The sequence below is a fragment of the Microtus oregoni genome, unplaced genomic scaffold (genome assembly GCF_018167655.1).
Source record: "Microtus oregoni isolate MIOR12 unplaced genomic scaffold, Mior012 000035F_ref0000213, whole genome shotgun sequence".
NCBI classification, from domain to species: Eukaryota; Metazoa; Chordata; class Mammalia; order Rodentia; family Cricetidae; genus Microtus; species Microtus oregoni.
Window position 1 is genome coordinate 18,244,598 of NW_024543094.1, and position 22,570 is coordinate 18,267,167.

Consider the following 22,570-nt stretch of genomic DNA (forward strand, 5'->3'; position numbering starts at 1 on the left):
TAAGTGCCTGGAGATGGGGTGCCTCTACAATAGTGGCTGTAAAGGGGTGTCATTTTACTGTGGCAGACAACACAGGATTTGGGCATATAGGTTAGCAAATTACCCTTGATTCTGAAACAAACTGCCCCGTTGAGAAAGGATGCTAGGCTCCGTCCCACAAAGTAACTGTTCTGTCATTCAGATACATGTGGAACAGTTCCCAGGCCTGAGGATGAGTCACACTGGAGGATCAAATTTGGGGTGGGCTTCTGCACTGGAGAAACTGAGCCTCAGCCAGAAGGAGGACATCTAATTTACCTTTCCATCCATTTGGCCACCCTAGTTGCCCTGGAGGCCCAGAACAGCTAACAGAGTTTCTTCATTGTGGACCTAGTTGTCTGCCAGACTGCCCAAGCAACCTGATACTTGCCTGCTTCAATTTGTAGTAAGTGGGCCCTGGCTATTTACCTCATTTTGGGTCATGATTTATTAAGTAGTAAACTGTTTTATCGAGTGACCAGACCACAATTATTTTAAATCACAAATCCTAATTTCTATTTAAAAGTTCAAAAAGTAATAATTTGCAATTGGACCAGCAAGATGACTTGGCAGGTAAGAATGCTTGCTGCCAAGGCTGATGAACTGTGTTCAACCCCTGGGGACCCACTCATACAAGATGTCCTCTGACCTCCACAAGCATACCCTCACATCACAATCTCCTCTCTCTCCCTCCCTCGCTCACATACACACAAAATAAAATAAATGTAAAAGAATTTAAACTCTAAAATGTATCCACATAAAGATTAAACTTCTATAATCCCAGTAAGAAAATAAACCATATTTTAAAAAATAGATAATGTTCAGGTTTTCAGTCTTTTCTTTGGATGCTCTAGGGAAGTAAAAAAAAAAAAATAGACTGAGTTTTACCTGACCATAAAGGAAAAAAAAAATGTTTTCTTCCACAAGTGATGGCTCTGAATTAGCATTTAGCACATGGCCTGGTAACCTTGTGACGGCCAGAATGTTTTATTCCAGTTAAAACTGCCTCCAGCTTTTACATTTTCCAGCAGCCACCTAGGAGCCTCGAGACCTGAGTCCTGTTTCTGGTGCGGCTCCTCTTTTTGACCTTGTCCTGCAGCAGTGCCAGCTCACTTGCCCTTCACCTGGGTTTCGGATGTGTGTGTGCACACATCCCTCATGCTGCTTCTCTTGCCCCAGGACCTAGTTCCCCTCAAACAAGGACTTTGATTTGATCGCCAGCCTGTCCTTGGTCTGCAGAGTAACAGGCCAGTGGGAATGGTTGTCCTCCTCAGCACGTGCTCATGACTGCTGTGTGTCTCTTGTCTGTGTCTTGTGCCTCTGCACTTGCTTTGTTTTGGGTTGCTAAGCTTTTCCCATCTTCATTGTGAGGACTCAGGGGGAACATCGTTGAATGATGAGAAACCATATAAGTCCTTGTGCGGGGTCGTGTGCTACACAAAGTTTGCTCTGGCAAGGACAACAGTTTCAATTTGGGTTCCTGACTTCACTGTTTGCAGTTGGGTTAATAGAAATATGCATAGTTCTTGACAAGTTAAGAAAGAATGGTTTTAATTTCACGTATCCCTACCTACCAGTTAGAGTGAACCAGGAAGAAAATGTTTAACTAAACAAAAATTATGCACAAATAAAAATGTGTTCTTTCTTGATTGCTAAGTGTTACTAGTGCAAACCTCTTCTACAACCTTAGCATCAACTTGTGGAGAGTATTTAATATTTGTCTCAGATTAAATATGAGGGTAAACTCTTTTAGGGTAGAATATCCTCTTGGTTTATTTTCCTCAACAGAAATTATGATGCAACCTGTTGCAGATAATTTTCTCAAGGAAATCAAGAAATACTTTTATAAACAGTCAGCTCCTAAAACAGTTAATGGCAGCTTGTATATTGTCTTCTCCCCAACTCTGCACCAGGAATGGTTCCTGTGTGTACTGTGGGTACAGTGATGAGAGGCTTCTGGTTTTCTGAACAGAACCAGCTCTTCTCCATGAACAGCAGAAAGAAAGTAAGGAGCTGTTGCGTGTTGGCCTGGACTTGATTCTCTTCCCTGCCAGAGGGCCAGTACCTCTCTGAAAGGGTTCATTACCAACAAGTTGCTAGGTTAAACTGTTTGAAAACCCTTTCCTTTCCCTTATTTGTTAACGAGTTGAAACTAAATAAAAGTTCAGCCTCTAATAGTAAAGCCAGAGTCAGCAAGATTGAAAAGAACATGAGTCATTCAGATCCTTCATCTGGGTAGTTTAAGGATTCCATTGATATGTTTTCTGTATTAATATCTAAATTAAATTAAGATGAAAAATGCTTTGTGCAGAGATATCTATCCAGGAGCCTCTGACTGGATATTTCTAAATCTAGGTAAAATGGCATTCTTCCTTTGTTTAAATTATGTTCTCCCATATGGCTTAACATGTCTGAAAATAAGCCTGTTTTATGGTAAGTAGCCATAAACACTTGGTAAAGAGTAGTTTTGAAAAAAAAAATTTTATGAAGAAAAGAGGAGAGGCATTGAGCACATTACCCTAGCTTACACTGCTCTTACTTACACTGTGGCATTACCGCTTTAATCTGTCAGCTAGCCATTTCTGAAGATGAACTCCATTCCAGACCAGAGCACAACCCAAACACATTTGCATGTGTGATCTTACCAACACAGGCAAACATGGAAGTGCAACTGTAAAATAAATCGATATCCATTTTCCCTCATTCCAGATATTTCCCAGATCCTCATTTATTAAGGTGTAGCTCTGCAGGCTACACCTCATCTAATCAAAGGAAAATTTACCAGTCAGTAGATAATAAGCGTGTTCAAAGAAATCCCTTACTTTCTCTCTTATTTATGTGCTCTATCTCCTAGAAGGGTGACCTGTACATAAATGTGGTCTGCTTGTGGCACACTCCTTCTAGTTCTGCTTTTTAGGACCGTTTCCATGGTGCTCACAAAAACAATGTGGGTGTGGCTGTCATCTTAGCTAATATAAAAGACTGAGTCATCAGGCTGCAGACCACCTAACTGTCAGGCCAGCTCCCCAGACTCCCCTTACAGAGGTTGGACACGCCCATCATTTTATCCATCCTTTTTAAGTAGCATACATGGGAATTTAGATGAAGAGTAGGAAAGAGCTGATCCATGTAGCTTTCTCAAAGAAAAGCCCTGTTCTTTTAAATTGAAATAACTGAAATATTTTATTCAACTAAACTTTCTTCAAATCACTGCTTCTATTGTCCAAGGCTTTTAGAGGTAATCAGATGGCGGCAACCGAGCTGTTAAGTGTTAACTTTGGTACCACGACTATTGAATGTATAATAACATCAGGTAATTCATAAGAATTGCTCTCAGATACTGAAATCCTCCTCGGTTGGTTCCTCAGATGCTTGCGTGTGGTTGTTTACCCATTACTCCCTGAATTTGGCCAATGCCTAGCCTCCAGGTTTTCCAAAATAGTACAAATATTCTCAATGCCTTTGTATTTGAAAGAACTTTTTTAGCCCTCCCCTATTTTTATTCAAGAATATGGTTATAATCTAGAAAAGGAAAGCTTTAGGCTGGAGAGACCAAACTGTGGTGCTCTTATTTGCACAAGGCCCTGACCAGTTTCCCTGACCTTGGCATCTGTACTCCAACTACTTCCTGCCTCCCTATAACCATCCTCAAGAACATACAGCCAGGTCTTTTCTTCCACGTACACAGCAGCAGTAGAAGCAAGCAGAGCTTCCAGAAAGTAGTTTATGGTTGGAGTACAGTGTAGGAAAACAACCAGCCATGACAACGTACCACCCAGAATACTCCATTTAGTCGTGAGATCTTCCAGTATTTTAAGAGTATGAAGTTCATTCTGTTTCTGTTTTAAGGGGTGGAAAATGACTAAAGGAGGGAGAATTCAAAGCTGCAGATTAAGTAGAGCCCTTGTATGGCAACTGCACAGCCCTCAGCAGACAAGCTACAGTTGGATGACAGGTAGTTCGGAGATACTCGGTAGAGTATGACTTAGGCTTCAGCGCGTGTCACTGGCTGGGAAACCAGGATTTCAAAGGGTCTATGTGCACATGAAACCACACAGCCGGGGGCAGAAGAGCAATTTCCTTTCAGAATTCCCTCCTATAAAGGAATTGAGTCCACAGCTTAATGGCCTGTATCCATAACATCTGTTGGGAGCTGAAAGAATCAGTTGTTCCAAGTTGTCTCACACACTCCTTTGGGCCTCTCAGAAGTATCACACACATACTAAGCAGTAAGGATAAAACATAACCAAAAGGGAAAAAGAAAATTCCAGTTCTTTGGCAGCCATAAAAATGGGGATGAGTGTGCAGGAAAGGAACAGTGAGGTAAATGTGATTAGTTGGTATCCGAGGGATCGTTCCGAGTAATTAGGACAAACTAGCTCTAAGCTCTTTAACAGTGCTTGTTCGCATTAGTGGAATGGAAGAGAGTAGACTTCATAATAAGAACCTAGAGCAGGTGCAGCAGATCCCCTTCTGGCCAGCGCCTCCTAACTTACTCCGTACTTGCTGAATGACTTGAAATTACTCCCTTTCTCCAAGAGCTCATATTTCATTCTTGAGGCCTTCAGACTTTTCTTTCCCCAGCTTCTATGAAGACACTATGTTGTACTGCTCCAAAAGGCCCAGCCCAGTGTCTTCAAGCCCCACAATAGGAAACCCAAACTCGAAGCACTAGGCGAGTCCTCCACTGCTAAGTCCTGGTCAGCTTCATATCTGAAGAGATGACGTTGTCCAAGGAGTCTAAGCACCTATGGTGTAAATAAGACATCTCCTGCCCCCTCTCCTTCCTGTGGATGGCAAGTGGTGACCCTGATGGGTGATAAGTGCTTCTGGTACTTGATTTTTCTGCATCCTTGGCAAGCATCCTATAGTAGCTATCCTCCCTTACCATCAAGATTAGTGTTATTTCCAGCAAGTTGTTCTCAGAAACAGATCTTTAAAAAAAGCCTTTTTAGTCTTAAAAGAAACCAAAGGCAATTGTTTCCTATTCCATTTCCTGTGTTCATGTGAAAGTTCATACTCCATGAAGCATCCTCTGTTTTAACTCAATATTCAAGAAAATGACAGTAAGCAGCCAAGACCCCAGGACAGAATCACACCCTGGTCTACACTCAGATCCCCAAGCTGCTGCCGGAATCCAGCTCATCGACAGTGTCTCTCCAGTTCACTGGAGAACATGGATTATTATCCGTGAGCATGTGCGGTGTGCCTTTCATAGGCTGAGTAGCTTGAAGTGTCCTGCTCCTCAGTTCTGAACCAGCTAGGTGATGTATTCCTGAGGTCCCAGGCCCTCACAACATCCTTTGACCGTTTAGGAAGTCACTCTGATGGTACTGCTGACTCACTGAGCGCACACCTAAGATCGTGTCTGCTCTGCCTCTTCCTAATCACACAGCTTGGATGTAAAAGGTTTCTCTTTGCCCTCAAGCTTCTGGAAAGACCTGTGGCCCCCTAAGAATCTATAGTCAGTGGACAGCAGTATGCAGATATGCTAGGCATCAGCCACTGAGGGTTTGGTTTGGTTGGGGTTTTTTTTTTTTTCACATGCTTCCAAGATCTAAGAAAAAGAAGGTATATATTTCAAAAAGGTAACAGTGGTACTTGCCAGCAGCATACTGCATGGAGTGATTCTGTCTGATGTCAGGGCCTCATTGCGTTTTTATCACTGGCAAAGGGAGGGAGAATTATCATTGCTTTTTTTTTCCACCTTATTGTGATTTCTTTCTTCATATGTATCGTTTTTTGACTTTGTGTTTGTTTAATTGGTGTGCTAGCTGCATGCACTTGCTGTTGTACTGTGTCAAATGATTCTCTGACTTCCTTTGGAAAGCACTAATGAATAAGTGCTATTTCTCTTCTCTATTGTTGGGTTTTTTGTAAAGTTGCTCAAATGCTCTCAGGTATGGCGGCTCTGAATGGAGGACTTGGCGCCACAGGCTTGACGAATGGCACGGCTGGCACCATGGACGCCCTCACCCAGGCCTACTCAGGAATTCAGCAGTACGCGGCAGCTGCACTGCCCACTTTGTACAGCCAGAGCTTGCTGCAACAGCAGAGTGCTGCAGGCAGCCAGAAGGAAGGTGGGTATCGATCTGCACCTCAGGGCCTGGCGGGGCCAGCCAGATCTGCATTTGCCTCTAGAGCACGCCAGAAGATGCTGATTTAAACCAGTGTCTTAGGAGAAGTCGCCGGCTTAATTTCTAGTATTCATGTTAAAAGGAAAAGGTCTCAAGCACGAGCCATTTATCACAGTCTTCTGTTCGTCTTACGTTTTCCTCAGTTTTTCACGAATCCCTTAAGAAGTTCTCCTCTATCAGGTATCTACAGGAAATGATTTACTAGTTGCTACCATCAAAAATGCCTAGTCTCTCCTCACACAGAAACTCCTTAGTGAGAGGTGCCGTTTGATGCAGTCTGGTGTTGGGGAAGAACTTCTCTCCTGAATTCCCCAGCTTCTTAGTGTCCAAGTCCCTTGAAGCTGCCTCTCAGTAAGCGATAGGCTCTGACTAATGATGGAATCCACAGTTAGAAATGATGCAGTTTGCTGTATAATGAGGATGTCTTCTGGGAAAGAAAGTGATAGGTTCAATAAGGCAGGGTAATCCTAAGAATAAATTAAAGCTAATTATAAAATGGTATATGGCCTTATCCAAATGAGGATAGCTTGTCCTTCTTCCTTTTCATTCTTTTGCTTTATTGGTTGGTTAGTTTGTTGAGGTAGGGTCTCATCCTACAGCCCAGGCTGCCCTTGAATTTGGGCCAGTCTTTATTGGCTCCACCTCACCGTTGCTAGGTTACCATTGCACTTGTAGGCTACCACACTCCACTGTTTTAACTTCCTTATTAACTGAAGTTCAGAATATGGGAAAAGGTACATCAGAAGAATTTTTGTTTGGTTGATTTTTTTCCCTCTTTTACCCATACTCTGTAGCTACAAATGACTTTGCTTGGATATTAATTTAAAGATCTGCAAGTGGTATCATAGTTTCACTCTGCAAAATTAGGATTTTAAGGAGGTACAACTTGAAAATAGAAAATAAATTTTTCTTTGACAAATAAGCACAGAGATCTTGAATAAAGAAAAGAAATACATGAGACCTAAGTTGCTCCTCAGCTCTTTGCTCTGAGCTGTGACTTCTTCTATAGCTATTCAAGTGCGCACAGCTATGTCCCAAACACCTGCGTCCCACTGGGTGTTTGAAAGGGACCTCGCATCGTGTGCACCACAGGTCTTCCCTGGGAAAGCCTATCTTTGTTTAGTTCCTGGAGCCACTGTGAGAAGTAAGTAGCATGGAGAGAACCTGTAGGATAACAAAGCTAAATCCCTACATGGTTCTGGAGAATGCTGAATCTACCTTATCCAACATGGCTTTACAGGACAGTATAAATTTGTGTCACTCAGATATAAGCTGCCACTAAGGATAAAAATTTAATTGTTAAATAGTATTTTTATAAAAGACTTCTCCCAGCCCACTGCTGTAAGCTGCTTTTCTTTGACTTGTAAGGACTGGAGGTCATGACCACCACATCCTAATCCTAATTTAGGGATGTTGGCTACCAGGGATATGTTTTAGGGCTCTTTATTTTTTGGTACTAGTCATAGCTTTTGGTTTGTTCACTTCATTGGTTTGGTTTGTTTGTCCCTGCCCCAGCCCACATCTCTTACCTTCTCATACCTCTCTTGATCATCTGGTCACCCGGTTCCTCTAGCTCAAGAATATCATCCCTCTGCCGATAGTTTACAGTGAAGGGAAAGAACAGGTTTACTAATCAGCAGACTTTGAGATTTCTGTTCTGCAGCTTGTCCTTGGACTGACCTTTAGTTAGAGTTGAAACATACCCTGAACTATTTAGTCATGAACTCTGGCATATTTTCCATCGCTGGAAAATGAGCCGCTTGAACTTGGCAAAGAAATGATTTAATGTTTCCATAGCGAATTTTCTGAAGGGTTGTAGCATTTCTACCGAGCTAAATATCAGGAAAGCCCATCACTTTTCATGCCATTGTGAGCATCTCTGGCTACTCTTTATTCCCATCTCCCTTCCTTAACAAGAGGCAAGTTTTGTACACACAAATAGTTAGGACCCCCAGGAACCCAGCAAGAGGCCAATTGGCACTTGTGGTCTAGTGTAGCTTTGTTCTAGAAAATCGTTGCCTCTGGGCTTTGGGGTTTTGTGCTTCATCAGGCATCCTATGAGAAATACAGAATACAATATCCAGCATGTAGGGACCAGTACTAGAACACAACTGCCAGTTGAGGTGTTGTGCTAGGAGAAGGTAGACAAAGAGTCAGTTGTGAACAGTTTTTAATTACTTTTAGAGATCTAGGTGTATGTGTGTTTGAATTTATATCAAATACATCATTTGCTTACAATGAATGTTTTCCTATATAAAACTTTTTTTTTAAATCTTCAGATCAGGAGGTTTAAAAGATCAAACTGCTGTCAGGTGGTGGTGGTGCACATTTTTAATCCCAGCACTCAGGAAAGTAGAGGCAGGTGGATCTCTGTGAGCTTGAGGTCAGCCTGGTCCACAGAGTAAGTTCCAGGACAGCCAGAGCCATGCAGAGAAACCCTGTCTCAAAAAAAAAAAAAAAATCAAACTGCTTCTTGGTAGTGGCATGCATGGTTAGGGGGTGGGGGGATTAAGAAGACGTTGATAATTGTTCCTGGGAAAATAATAAACAAAAGGACCAATACCTCTTTTTGTCTGTCTCACTGTTCATGGTCTCCCCCTATCTGGCATGGACAGAATCAGAATGTAGATAGCATTCGAGATTCCCAGGATCATTCAGGTACACATAGTCCATATTGTTCATTAAAATTGTGCTTATTACTCAGGCTTCAGGAGAAGCAACATTCCTTACAATGCAAATTGAGCCCCATTAATCTTTCTTGATGCATTTAAATCCTTTGTTTAAAAGGCACGCTAAATCTGGGATACACGTTTGGCTAGTATGCCCATTACTAAGAAAACACATAGTACAGTGCACTTAGCACACCCATTTCCAGCATTTGAGTTTTCGCATCTATCCAAATTAGGACCAGAAAACAGTTAAGGAGCAGTGTCAACTATAGTTGTCTTCCTTTAAAGCAGGCCTCCCTTGAGCTAGATTAGAGAAATATCCATAGAATCTGTAATACAGATTGTTGGGGTTTTGGGGTTTTGGTTCTTTGTTTTTGAGACAAGGTTCCTCTGTGTAACAGTCCTGACTGTCCTGGAACTCACTCTGTAGACCAGGCTGTCCTCAAACCTGCAGAGATCCACCTATCTCTACCTTCCAAGTGCTGGAATTAAAGGTGTGTGCCACCACCATCTGACACAGACATGTTTTTAAGTAAAGAAGTAACTACATCTATGGCTTCAGTAAAGTCTCATTCTTTACGACACTTTGTTCATTAATTTTTCTGGGAGCAAAGATGTGCCAGTTCACTTATTTTTATCGAGTTTTTTCTAATCCTCATATTCCCATGTCCACACACATGGATACCATTCTCCACTGTAAGAGTTCTGTAGGGAACTCACAGAATCCTGGCCACAGATCTCCACATGGAATAGGCAGGCACATTCCCTGGGTACAGAAGTCACTTCCCCAGTTCTATGAGCTCCTATTCTTACCAGCGTCCAAGAAGTATCCCAACTTTATCCTCTCTCTATCCAATGCATCTGGTTTCCTTCTTCTCATTCTTTTAACTTCCATGCAACTCTTTTATTGGTGAGTCTTGAGTTCAGTGAGGAACTTAAGACAATTAACTTTCCAAACAGTATAGCTAAAAAGACCTTCTCCCTTCCCTCTCCCTTCCCCCTTGGTTTTTGGAATTTGCATGGAAAGAGAAAGGCTGTGTTTAAGTCAGTCTTGGAGAAACTCTTGGGTCCACTGTACTCAAGTCTAATTACCTGTCAAAATTGTAAGATTCTAGCCACCTTTCCCCCAGTTGTTAACTCCCTGCCAGTCATCCTAATAAAGATGATTATTACCGTGTGTGCGCACAGATTTGCCAAATCAGAACTGGCTGAATAACCAGGCAAATGATGGAGACATCTGAGCAGCATTGCTGTTTTGTATTCATTATTCTAAATTGCTGCAATTTGCTTAGAATGCAAAGAACATTCTCCTCCACTTCAGGAGATAGTCTACACATAAAACATGGCCACCCAGGAGTAGCCCATGCCTAAATCCTATTCCTCTCCTGCCCACTGCTGCCACCTTAACACCGTGGAGATGAGGCTGATGAACAGCTAAAGTGGGCCAGGAATCTCTGAAAAACAGCCCCACCACCACCACCACCACACGCCTGCCACCAATTAGAACATATAGAGGACAAGTGTTTTCCTAAACATCATACTGGCACTTAAAATTATCCATCTGCTTATTCTTTATAAGAAAGAGCCAAATGGCTAACCTACCTATTACTAAAGTATCCTAAGAGGCTTTGGGGACTAAGACTTGGGGGATACCTTACTCTGATTTTTTCTTCCTCTTTAGGTCCAGAGGGGGCAAACCTCTTTATTTACCACCTTCCACAGGAGTTTGGAGACCAGGACATTCTGCAGATGTTCATGCCCTTTGGAAATGTTATCTCTGCTAAAGTCTTCATTGACAAACAGACCAATCTGAGCAAGTGCTTTGGTATGCAAAAGAAACCTAGCTAAATATTGCAGGTTTCCCAGTCAGGAGTCAGGATAGGGCCTTCCTTGTGGTGGTGACTCCTGACTTCCTAGCTGCATGTAAACAGATTTGGACAAAGTTATTTAATCAGAAAAGGGGGAAGTGCTGTATAAAAGGGGGCATTCCTTTATGTTAGGTAATATTCTATACTGTAGTATTAAAGTATCTTCCTATATATCTGATTCTTCCTCACCATAGAACAGTAGTTGTTTCTTCAAGCCGTGCAGATGTAGCTGTCTGTACTGCTACAGATGACCACTGCTAACACTCCACCACGAACCCCTTACTCCTCCAGTCAGATAGCTGAAACACTGTATCAGGGCTTGTTCCTCCATCTTTAGCTTACAAATGTACACACTCATAAGCAGGATATGTCCAGATTGCTGCCTCACTGCATCTATGTAGACTAAAGACCAGCAGCTGGTGTGTCCCATGGCCATAGAGAACAAAGCATTATGATAAGCTTGGATTGACAGGTTGGCCAGGGCTTTGTGCACAGGCCAGAGCACAAGAACATGCAGGTGTTCATCAAGCACTACAACACACCTAGCTCTCAGCCTTGCACCCTTGGGGTTCAGAGGGAGCATCTGTTCTCCCCCCACACCCTCCTATAACAGAGTCATGAAAATTCCTCCCCCAGTGTTTCTCTATGACAAGGACAACATTTGTTAAATCCATGGCCTCCTTATTTTTCAAACTGATTTATCCGCAAAGATGTTAAGAGTTCAAGGTATTCATTGCCTTGTTTAGCAAGCTCTGGCTCAGTGTGCATCCAGCAGTTTGTTGATATCACTCCTACAGTTTAATAATAATTCATATTGTGGGAGGTGGTACATTTTATAAAATAAGATATGAGCAAAAAGAAATAGGGTTGTATGTGTTACAAAGAAAACTAAGGTAGAATAGTTCTCAGAGAGCCAGAAGTTCAAACTTGACCTGGCTGGCTGGCAGATAGTGTTTTGGTTCTGCATCTCTGCTGCTAAGGTCTTTCCCTATCCAGGAAAGCCTAACCCTCAGGGTTAGAAGAATTAGTGCATCACCATTTCCAGTGATTGTTTTTACCCTAGGAGAAAGGCTGTCAGCCCAAGCCTACTCCACCTCACTATGGGGACTGTATAGAAGCCCTTTGTGGCAGCGGAGGAGGGAAACGGAAGCTAAGCTGTTATGTAGGGGCATGCATGAGGGAGCCAGAGCTGGCCTGTGGGAGGGCTTCCTGGGCAAGATTCTTAGACAGACATAGTTTTCATAGTTGCATAATTGTCCTAAGTTTATCTGGAGACTGAAAGGAACAGTAGTCCATGATTTGAGAAAACATTACCCTGCAAAGAGATTTGATCGGGCCACAAACTACTTAACCAATGTGTTCATGATAATATGAGCTGTAGCTGTGAGAATCCCCGATATATTTTCAATTTGTCTTAAAAGCTTTGCCTCCCAAGTTTCTTGGTGAAGAGTCTATGTCTTAAACTCCCAGTTTGCTGAGTTGCTCATTGTAATAAACCCCTCCTTTCATCCATCTCACTCTTGACCCATTTCCATTCTTTAATCATCTCCCCACTTTCTACCTAAAAGACCCCAAGAGAAAGGAGAGGTCACAGCAGGGTGAAAGTCTTGGATTTGCGATTACTTTTACTAGGAGCTGGAGTTAATAGAAACACAAACAACCGTTTTTGCAATGTGGCCTACCTACTGAAAGCTTATACCTTGTACCCACTTTTACCTTATACCTTGTGTCCACTTTTGTCAGCTGAGAATTCTGCTCAAGAATGTTTATGTCCTTTGCCCCCTCCACTGGTTTGTAAAAGAATTTTCTCTTTAGTTTTAAACCTTCATAGTAGTAGATAGGTGAAAATACCAGAACCTTCCAAATTACTGATGTTTCAAAGTGAAATTCAATCCATGGAGTAGGTTTCTGTCACCACTCAAAGTCACCACTTGCCTGCCTGGTCTCACAGTTCACTGTTAGGACAAACTCAGCAGCTAGAATTCTCTCCTGAATCTGTGCAAAATATCTATCATTTGTTTCTCTCTCTCTCTCTCTCTCTCTCTCTCTCTCTCTCTCTCTCTCTCTCTCATGGTGGCTTATTGTTGCAGATACAAATAACTGGGATATGTTGAAACAATTATTAAGCCCTGATACAAAGAGAAAGGCATGTAACTTTTCTCTGGGTTTGTCTGAACAGTAATTCTAAAATGTTAAGAAGCTAGTATACATTATTCTACTTCACCTAATTCAGTGGTTGACTCATCCCAAAGCCCAGCCCTTTGTAGGCTCTGTCTATGAATATATATAGTACTTATTCTTTTCTGAGGAGTTTTTCCAAAGGATCCTGGGGAATAGGGAGGGAGAGGGATACCAAACAGGGATACTTCAAAGCACTAAAAAGAGGGGAGAAAGTTCATAGAACAACTTAGCTTTAGTTTTGTGGAGAGAGGTTTTGCCCTTTATGGAGAATCTGCTCTCTGACTAGCTCAGTTGTTGTCCACAGACATGCAGTGTGCATGCATAAACCTAGCAGAGCCCAGCTCAGATCCTGGGACAGGCACCTCTCAGCATTTGCAGTCATACTGTGCCGGCCAGCCCCGCCAGTCCCATTTTCTGCTTGACTTCCCCTTCACCCTGACCTCCCTACCTCCTTCCCCTTTATGTTTTCCAGGTTTTGTTAGCTATGACAATCCAGTCTCTGCGCAAGCTGCAATCCAGGCTATGAACGGCTTTCAGATCGGCATGAAGCGCTTGAAGGTGCAACTGAAGCGCTCCAAAAACGACAGCAAACCTTACTGACTAACCCCAGAAGCCCCTGCTCTCATGTTAGCTTCCTTAGGGTAAGTCCCACAAGCCAGCCTGTTCCCAACAGGGAAGGCAGAGGAGGGACCACAATGCCAACTTTTGCCAAGAGAGACGGTTATTTTTACAATAAGGCCTCCATTCCTTCCACTCATGCCCCACCCAATTTGCCATAATTAAAACTTGGGCTACCTTGTTTCTGTTGAGTAAATTCCTTCTCTAATTGTGCCACTGTATTCTCCTTTGTTTTGCAATTTGAATATCCTTACTCCTTTTTAAATTTTTTGTTTTGCTTTTTAAAAGAAAAACATATAAACAAATAAATGACATCTTGAGATTTTAAAAGGCAAGCAAACACTAATGTGCAATTCTAACTCTGAAACCACTGGTGCCCCAAGAGCACTGCCTGGAGAGCTCACCCCTCCTTGCCCGCCCGCCCCTCAGAGGCCCTGCGGTTGAGTTAACCTGGTGGCCTAGCAGAGGGAGAAGCCAGGAGAAGCACTTAAACCACCACAGAACATCCTCCCACTACATTGGTTTGTTTTAATATAAGTAGGATTTTATTTTAGGGTTCAAAGAAACATGACATTTATTGGTCAGATTATTACACTGGTTGTCTATTTTGTTATTGTTTTATTTTTGTTTTTAGAAAGGATTAATGTAAAAAAAGATTTAGAGATCTGTTTCTTAAAGCTACAGGGTTTAAAAATAAAATAAAAATGAGTGAAAATACTTGATGTTTCTTGAAAGATAAATTTAATAATAAATAAATACATAAATAATACATAAATAAAAAAGAAAGCCACAGGCCTGTAAATTTTATTTGTAAAAAAAGCATTTCTATTTTTATACAAAATTTTTACTGCCTCAGAAATAATGGAAGTTATTTATTGCCTATTGTTAACTTATTGGGTACCTAAAGAGCAAGCAGTTCTCTGTCCAGCTAGCGCCTCCTGAAGTAGTCTCTAGAGGAATTGTTCTAGGAACGGGCTTTGTCTCGCTGTTGAACCCTAGACCTAAAGTTCATGCTTTATCCTCTCGTTGTTTGTATCTGTCTGATTATTTTGTTCGTAATTTCCATTATCTAGTTTACAGTTCAGTTGTCTTGACTTCCCCATATGTCACCTTTGTTCAGACTGGACCCTCTCCTCTGTCCCTTGCTAGTCCCTCACCCCAAACACCCAGAATCCATCCCCTCTCACTCTCTCCAGATGGATTCTCTTGGGGTTTCATTGTGCTGTGGAAAAAGAGTGTAAGAAATGCAAATTATGTGACTGGCTCATAGACTCCCTGAAGACCTCAGATTTGCATTAGTTTTTCTCCTGCACCCTTGAAAGTGATTTTGTTGCTGCTGCGTAGACTCTGTGTAACTTTTTACTCTTCCTTGTTTTTTCCCTAGACATCTTCATGCCCGTTAGTTCACCGTTTGCCTAGCATGTCCCTGTGGCGTCTCAAAAAAGTTCCATCGTCCCGTCATTGTTTCTGATGTCTTTCTGACCTCACATCATATTTGGTTCTCCTACTGACCTTTGATCTAGTTTGACCTTTGAAATTTGCATGTGACCTCATCTAGCTATGAATTCTGGGAAGTCAATGTGAAAAACATTGCTGCATTCATGCAAGACTGAAATTATTAGACAAATTATAGAAAAAAAACCTGTGGCAAAAATGTTTTTTTTTCTTTTTTTCTTTTTTTTTCATAAAACAGACTTGAAAGTATTACACAGGGATTGGCATTCTTCCCGGTCACTGGTGACAATAGCAATATGTGTCCAGGGACACAGAATGTTGGTTTCTAACAGACTACTTCCAAAAACAGTTTGAGAAAAAAAAAAACTGTCTGATTTTAAGTCTCTAGAGGTCTGTAATAGTTTTTACATTTTTCAGGCAGTGTAAAGTTTTTGATAAGGCCATTTTAGGTGGCTCACTTTCTCATTAAGATATATATATAGAACCACTTTTTGTAGATTAGTATAAGAAAAATATTTACCCTGTTTTGGGGCAAATGCTACCTATTTGTGTCACCTTTTGCTGAACTGACTCACAGTTAGACAATCCATGGTTTAATGCACATGAAATTACCTATATTTTATACTGTTTCAATGTACAGGAGAAAGGTTACTGTAACTGTGTCATGTTGGTGCTTCTGTGGATTCAGTTGTGGTCTCATCATGAGTCTCAAGGTCTTAATGTTATTTGTTGATAAGACAAGCTTAGAATTGGTTTACTTAAAACAAAACAAAAAAAGAATTAAAAAAAAAGTTGTTTGCTTAAAAAAATTATTTCATGTGAGAGAAAAAAAAACTATTCCAGAATAAGTTTTGTGTTGGCTTGAGAAGCATTGATGTCACTTTTTTTATTGTGGACTATTAGATGTGTTTGTGTTCAGCAAAATGTGATCTGTTTTGTTTTTTCTTTTAAAGAAAAAAGTGAAAACTATATAGTGCCAAATTCCAAAGGTACTTCCTCCCTAGAGCTTCGGTGTGTTTCTTGTGAGAAGTAATTTGATAACATGGGTATTTTATTATGTGTTTTGTATAAATCCCTAATATTTAAAAAAAAAGGTTACAAAGTTTGTTAACTTGCTATTCTGTGGTCTTGTTGCCTGAAATTGTTATTGTTTGTTATTTCTCTATGCTGTTTTTTGTAAGACATTGTATAAGTGCCCATGTCTCACTTTTTTAACCACTCTGCACATCAATGCTGTGAAGGCAACCCTCACAATGTATTTTCTTCATAATATCTGCAAACCTCTAAGGTGAGAAAGTCTTGAACTTTTAACCCTTTCTACCCAGAGCTATCTGGAATGTTGGTAACTTTTTATACTGTCATCCTTGGGTTGTTTGGGGGTGTTTCTGATTTGGATTTTTTTTCCTTCTATATATCTTCTAAGTTCTTATTTTTGTTTTTTAAGACCCCCCCCCACCCAAAAACTCTTGTCTTTTTCCTATACCATTTTTTTTATTTTCTTTTTTAGTCCCCTTCCCTCCTATTATCCTATGCTCCTTTAGTTTCAATTTAAAAGATTGAGTTAAACCCTGTGAAGGTAAAAACAGGTAGACTTAGTCCCAACATAAGCCCTCAAAACACTGTTTGCTTTTTGAGATCAGGCTTCATGGTATGTCCAAGTATACAATATTTCCATACACCCTGCAGTTAAATGGCTTTTGTATGGTCCAGTCTTTCAAGGAATTTTGCTTTCGTTTCTTAAACACTCCTAAGTAATGTTGAATCAGCCATTGTGCTAGGGATTCTTGGACTCCAGTGGACACTTGAATAAGCAAGGTGTCTGTGGGAAAAGCCCACAGGCCTTTCCTTGCCTCTCTGGTTTTCTAGGGTGTTTTGACTTTTGATTGAACACATTTAAAGGGGCTGACCATATAAGAGGAGCTCAACTCTGTTCTTCACCATAGTTACTAACCAAATACCCAGGACCAGGTCCTGCTGCCACTTTTTAAAGTGCCATATTCGCTGAGTCTGGCTTTGTATGAACAGAAGTCTTGTTCAGACAGACCCTAATGTCATACCTACAGTCCCAGCCCACACCCAGCCTGGGGGGAAACACACCCTCCCAGCTTCTGGTCTCAGCCCCCTTTTCCTCATCCACCCCATGGGTTAGTGTGCTGTGAATGAGATAGCCCTGAGTCGGAAAGGATTAGCCTCTCACAATGCAAAAAAACAAGTTTCCTCCTACAGCACGTGCACTTCCCCACACCTGTTTACTACTGCCGGGGCCTTCCTTCATCCTTGAGGGCTATTTTGTACTTTCTGCAGCACTCAGCTCAATAACAAAGTGGTCACACACATTTCTCAGTCTCTACTATATGGTGGTGTGTAGATACACGTGTAGAAACACAAGAGAATACAAGTTGTATTTCATAGACCGTCTCATTCAGAATCTATTCATCTATCAATGGCATAAATCTCAAAAAAAAAAAATCAGATTTTTTTTTTTCCCCATGGATGCAAACTGCCCTCCTTCCTCTTAACCCACCTGCAGTCCCCCGCAGAGGCTCGGGCCAGGCAGGCACTTTCTGTTGAGTGTTTCTAATTTTGCAGGCAACCAAGACAGTACATTGAGGGGGAGGTTTTTGGTTTTGCATGTTTCATTGTAAGAAAGATAACCTTCCTCAGAGACAAACTGTCCTTTATCTTTCAATGTCAAAAGGAAAAGCTGCAAGGGTGTACAGGGCCTGTTTCTGGAAGACAAAACACAGGGAAGCCGCGTTTTTAAGAATCAAGTGTAGAACATAGTCTTTCAAACTCACTCAGAGAACTCTAATCAGAGCGCACCTCCAAGGTGTAACAAGTTCGTCTTTCTTTCACCGCAGGGGTTCTAGTTCTTTGGCTTGTGCTACTCTGGAATCATTTACTGTTTCTGTTTTTATTATCTTAAGTGCTAATTAAAAAGAAATAAAATTTTAAAAAAATGTAGTTTCATTACCTTTTGAATAATGTCATACAAAAAATGTATTTGTGTTTTTTGTGCTGTGGGAATTGTTGTTTGTAGATTAATAATACCATTTTGTTTAGAATTACAAAGTAGTTTTTAAATATTGTCTGAGAAAAGCCAAAGTTAATGCAACCTAGTGGAAACTGTAAGACCATTTGAGTATTGTTTCTGTTTTATTGATGCATTTGGATTTTGTTGTTTGATGGAATTTGAGCCAAAAAACAAAAACGCAGGCTTTCCTATTTCTACACCTGATTGTACTTATGCATTTTGTACCAGTGGGATTTTTTATACTGGAGATTAAAAAAATGGAAATTTTTGTGGCTTACTCTTGTGGGCCCCTGACAATGACTGATTTCAAGTTTGATTTCTGGTTGATAGAAAGAAAGTTGCTTTTCTTTTAAGAATTAAAAACTTTGGCTTGATTTCTTTTTTCCCTTTGCTTATATCTAGCATTAGAATTTTGTCTTAAAATACAGCGGTAAGTTTCACTTTTTATTCTGTATTGTGCAGTTACACAATAAGATAATTAGACTTAGAAGTACTCAGTCACTTTAAGTGGATAAATGTATTAGTTAAACTTTAGGAGTTTGCTTTTTTGCTGTTTAGATCGAGGTTTTTTCTGACCCTTCTGTCCTCATTGTGAACATAACCGTGTAGTTGAAACAGTCAGACTTATTTTTGTAATGTATGTTACTGTGTGATGCGGTTTTTTGCTTCTGTCTCCAATATTAAACCATTTTCCTAATAATTGTTTCTCTCTCTGCGTGTTGTATTGTTGGTGGTCATTCTGTGTTGGTGACGCATCTACACACCTCACCGTTGCACGTATGTTTTTTTCTATATGTTGTGTAAAAAGATACAGTCGATTCCACCTAAGTGAATATCTGATTTGGGAGACAAGGAAACTGCGCATCCCAGCCCTGGTTCATGCATAGCCCACCTAACCGCTGCTTCCAAGATGATTCACCTTTTCCCAGTGATTCATCCAGTCTGCCTACAGGGCATGTGTTCCTTTCCCTTTGCTCCCCTCTCCCTCATACCCACAGTTCCTCACTAATCTTAAGAGAAGCAGAAGCAGTAGACCCAGGGTTTCTTCTGTCTATCCTCAAGTCCAAAGTCATATCACTACAGTCAAACTTAGAAAGGGATCATCCTTACAAGAGATGAGCCCTCAGGGAAGGACAGAATAAAACTAACTCATCAACAGGGGGTATAAAAAGAGTTAAAATTAGCTGTCTGCACATCAGTTGATATATGTGTAGAAATGCATTTCTACATGCTAATCATTTTAATCCAGGAGTAGCTTCAATTATTACAACTGACAGACGTGGGAAGACTGCCAGGTTCTCCAGTGAAAGCTGAAATGAATAAGGGAGGTGGGGTGGGGGACTTCTAGAGGGGTAGCTCATGATGCCATAGGTCCACGTTCCCTCCTGGGTGGACACAGGATAGGAACGAGCTGGGCTCCCACTGTCCCCCAGCCCCTGATCAGAGAACAAACCCAACTCTCCCTGTAGTGAGAGCCACAAGCCTACCTTGCTCAGGATCTGCCTCCCCTCAAGGTGTTCCTCACAAATACCATGGCTGTCTACTCTCCTCCCTCCTCTTCTCACTCCTCCTAACCTTCCTGTGCACACCTCAGGTCACCATGAGCCTGGTACAGCTCTGGCTGCCCACCCTCTGGTTTCAGAAGGCCCCTCAGGCCCCTGTTCTTCAGTCAGATCAGCAACCTCAGGCCTACTGAGGTTCAGCTCTTTCCTTAGACTGAACACCTACACTGATGGGAGCTGATTTCTAGCCATGCTTCTGCTGTCCGTCTCACTGCCGAGTCAGTCTGCCTCTGAAGGGTCACTGCTTCCGTTAACGAGGAAAGATGGCTGGCGGTGTGATTGCTTTTCCTGTCTTTTCTGGAAGAAGGGGTGGCATAAGGGAGGGAAAACTGGGGAAAGAGGATGATCACATTCTCCCCAGGATGTGTTTCTTCTGGAAGCACAAATATGACCACCGTTCAGCCCAAGGTATAACGTTCCCGCACAGAAGACACAGAGGCTTGTTCCTGTAAGCACGTGTGACCGTCAGGTTGGCTGCTACTTAAATTCGCACTCGGTGTTGATTCTGGGAAAGCCCACTATGGTGTGAGCAGGTCTGTCTATGGCCCGCACACAGACCGCTTTGAGAAACCACAGAACCATATACATTTCCTGGCCGATGGACGCCACGTGCCTGCCAGGCCACAGCAATGGGGTGTGAGCCGCAGGCTCATAGCTAGCAAGCTAGGCAATGCAGTGAACATACGCGGTCCATGAATCGTTCCTGATAAGTGAATAAAACATTGTGGCCAGACAATCAGCTTATTCACTTATCAGGAATCGACTGTTCTACTAATTCACTGTTTCTGTTTTTCATTTCTGTTGTAGTTCACTATTTTTGCTATGTTCTGTTTTTTTTTTTTTCCTCTCATGCTTGGGCAAAATCACTGGGAATATTACCTTCATGTGACCGTGAACCATTTCTATCGAGTGAAAATGGTATCTTAACAAAATCTATGCACTTGCTATCAGGAACACAATACTGGATGTGTCTTATATATATTGAACTATATAGTACTCGATTTCTTAAATAAAGCTTAAGAAAGGACTCGTGTGTAAAGTTAATGTGATTATTTCTCTAAGCAGTGTTTCTAAGGGGTATTGTTTTAAGTCTTGAGTGATATAGGATATTTTTCATTAAAATTATATCATTGTCTTTATGGATTAATATTCAATAAATTGACTTTGGAAACAAAACAGCTGGTGGGGGGAGTTCTTCCGAGTGTATTTTAGCACGGGCTGGAGACCCATCTTTCTCACGACTGTGGCTAATCTCTAGCCAAGGGTTGCATGAGACGAAGCAGAGAAACCCTTCACTTCCAAAAACCACTAGAAAGCAACCATATGCAGCCTAGCCGAGAAAGCCCATGACCTTTTGAATGTATGATCTTGAGCTCTGAAGATGGGGACAAAAGAGGAAGGCAGGCCCGAGAATGGTGCTGGTATGTGTCAGTGGTGTGTCAATGAGGTGGCACTAAAACCACACCCTGTGGAGGACAGTGGCAGTTCTCTTCAGGACTATAGATCATTCTGAATGAGACGGTAAGATTTCCAAGTCACTTGTGAGGGGAGCTGGCCTGTAAGTGCACAGGCTTTATGCACGAGGCCTGCTGTTTGGCCCTTTGAAAGAGGGCTTTTGAAATTTTCCTGCAGGCTTTAAGTATTAACAGAATGGCATTTCTATTAGATCTTTCCACCTTGGGAGCGTTATGATAAATTTGTTTTTCTTTTGTATGATTCTAAGAAAAACTAACTTTCTACCGGCAAAATGGAGCAGACACCTAACCCTTTATGAAACAGATCGTATCCCTTGTGGTAAGGAACAGAGAGTATGGCTACTGAAGACCCACTGAGAAGCCAGAACTCTTCTTCCATCTCCCACCACAGACTTTCAACTTGTAAACCTGTCATGCCCCAAAATCAAAGCTTGCAATGAAAGGTGAGGGTTAGGAACAAGTTGTCAATCAAGAGAGGGGCTTGATAACACATTGTAGGTGGCACCATGCCGCCTAAGAGAGAGGTAACACTGAAAACGCGGTGTGCCAGCTCAACCCATAAGAGCTAGCCAGCCAGAAGACAGCATTCCCTTTCTTCAGATCATGCCCAAGGCTATTGGCAGAAGGATCCTGAGCCTCAGTAGCACAAGAAAAATGCAACCTAGCAATCCCCTCTAAGAGGTCTGCAGTCCTGAGTCTAGAGTGCTCCACGCCTGGAAATCCAGCGTGTGATGCTGGGAGGCCAGCTCAGACTGCTAGCTGAGTTGGCCTCATGTCAGGTCAATACCAAGAACTGCTTCATGGGGAATATTCCATCTAGTGGTCGCCAAAGCAGCTCCTCCCTGCTGCATCAGAGGGATGTCTTTAAGGCGAAAATGTGGATCTACAAAGAGAGCTCACATAGGCGTTGTGTTTGGTAACTGGTCAACAGCCTAAGCTGCACACAAGGGTCCCCAGGTGTGGATCACTGGATGATGCTCCTGTCATGATGTTGGTGTGAAAAGCACAGAAAACCGGCACATGCCCTGGAGAGCCCAGACTATCCCAATGTAAATGCCAGCTCTCCCCTTAATTATTGGTTATGCCTCTGTGTACCTTAATTTCCTCCTTAGCATAACAAGGGTAAAGTTGTACCTCATGGGTGTGATTGTTACGAGGACTAACCAAACACACACAAGATGATTGGATCACAGCATAAACTGTTCAGTAAGACTCAACGAATGCGTAGCAGGGCACAGTCCAGGCTCGGCCGCCTCTGTCGTGTCCTCTCGGCCATCTCTGAAATGCCTCACATCTCTGGGTTTCCTGGGTAGCTCAAGCATGGCTGGTCAGAATCTATAGTCTTCCATTGAGAGTTATATCCTTACAAGTCCTAGAACAGACAGCTTCCCCTCCGGAGAAACTGTCCAGAGATAGCAGCCTCCTGTGAAGCCAGCAGACCATTCTCAGTGAGCTGCTGTGTGTCTCCAGATCATGTCTAGTCATCATTCAGTAGGAGAGCCTGGCTCTTCCAGTTTGCAGCTGTCACAGGAGAAACGAGGTCCCCTGCAGAC

General features: G+C 42.0%; 1 protein-coding gene across 19 annotated transcripts in view; it reads left to right on the top strand.

The window, feature by feature from the left end:
• Celf2 (CUGBP Elav-like family member 2) overlaps positions 1 to 20,400 on the top strand; it is an 824,322-nt gene extending 803,922 nt beyond the window's left edge. For 12 of the 19 annotated variants that reach the window (XM_041630571.1, XM_041630572.1, XM_041630576.1 and 9 more), the window contains 3 exons: positions 5,901 to 6,098; positions 10,506 to 10,649; positions 13,346 to 20,400. In XM_041630571.1, the coding sequence (XP_041486505.1) occupies positions 5,901 to 6,098; positions 10,506 to 10,649; positions 13,346 to 13,473 (470 nt within the window). In that variant the 3' untranslated portion in view covers positions 13,474 to 20,400. The remainder of the gene's footprint in view (positions 1 to 5,900; positions 6,099 to 10,505; positions 10,650 to 13,345) is intronic. The other 7 variants (XM_041630563.1, XM_041630566.1, XM_041630559.1 and 4 more) reach the window with 4 other exon arrangements.
• Positions 20,401 to 22,570: the final 2,170 nt, after the last annotated feature.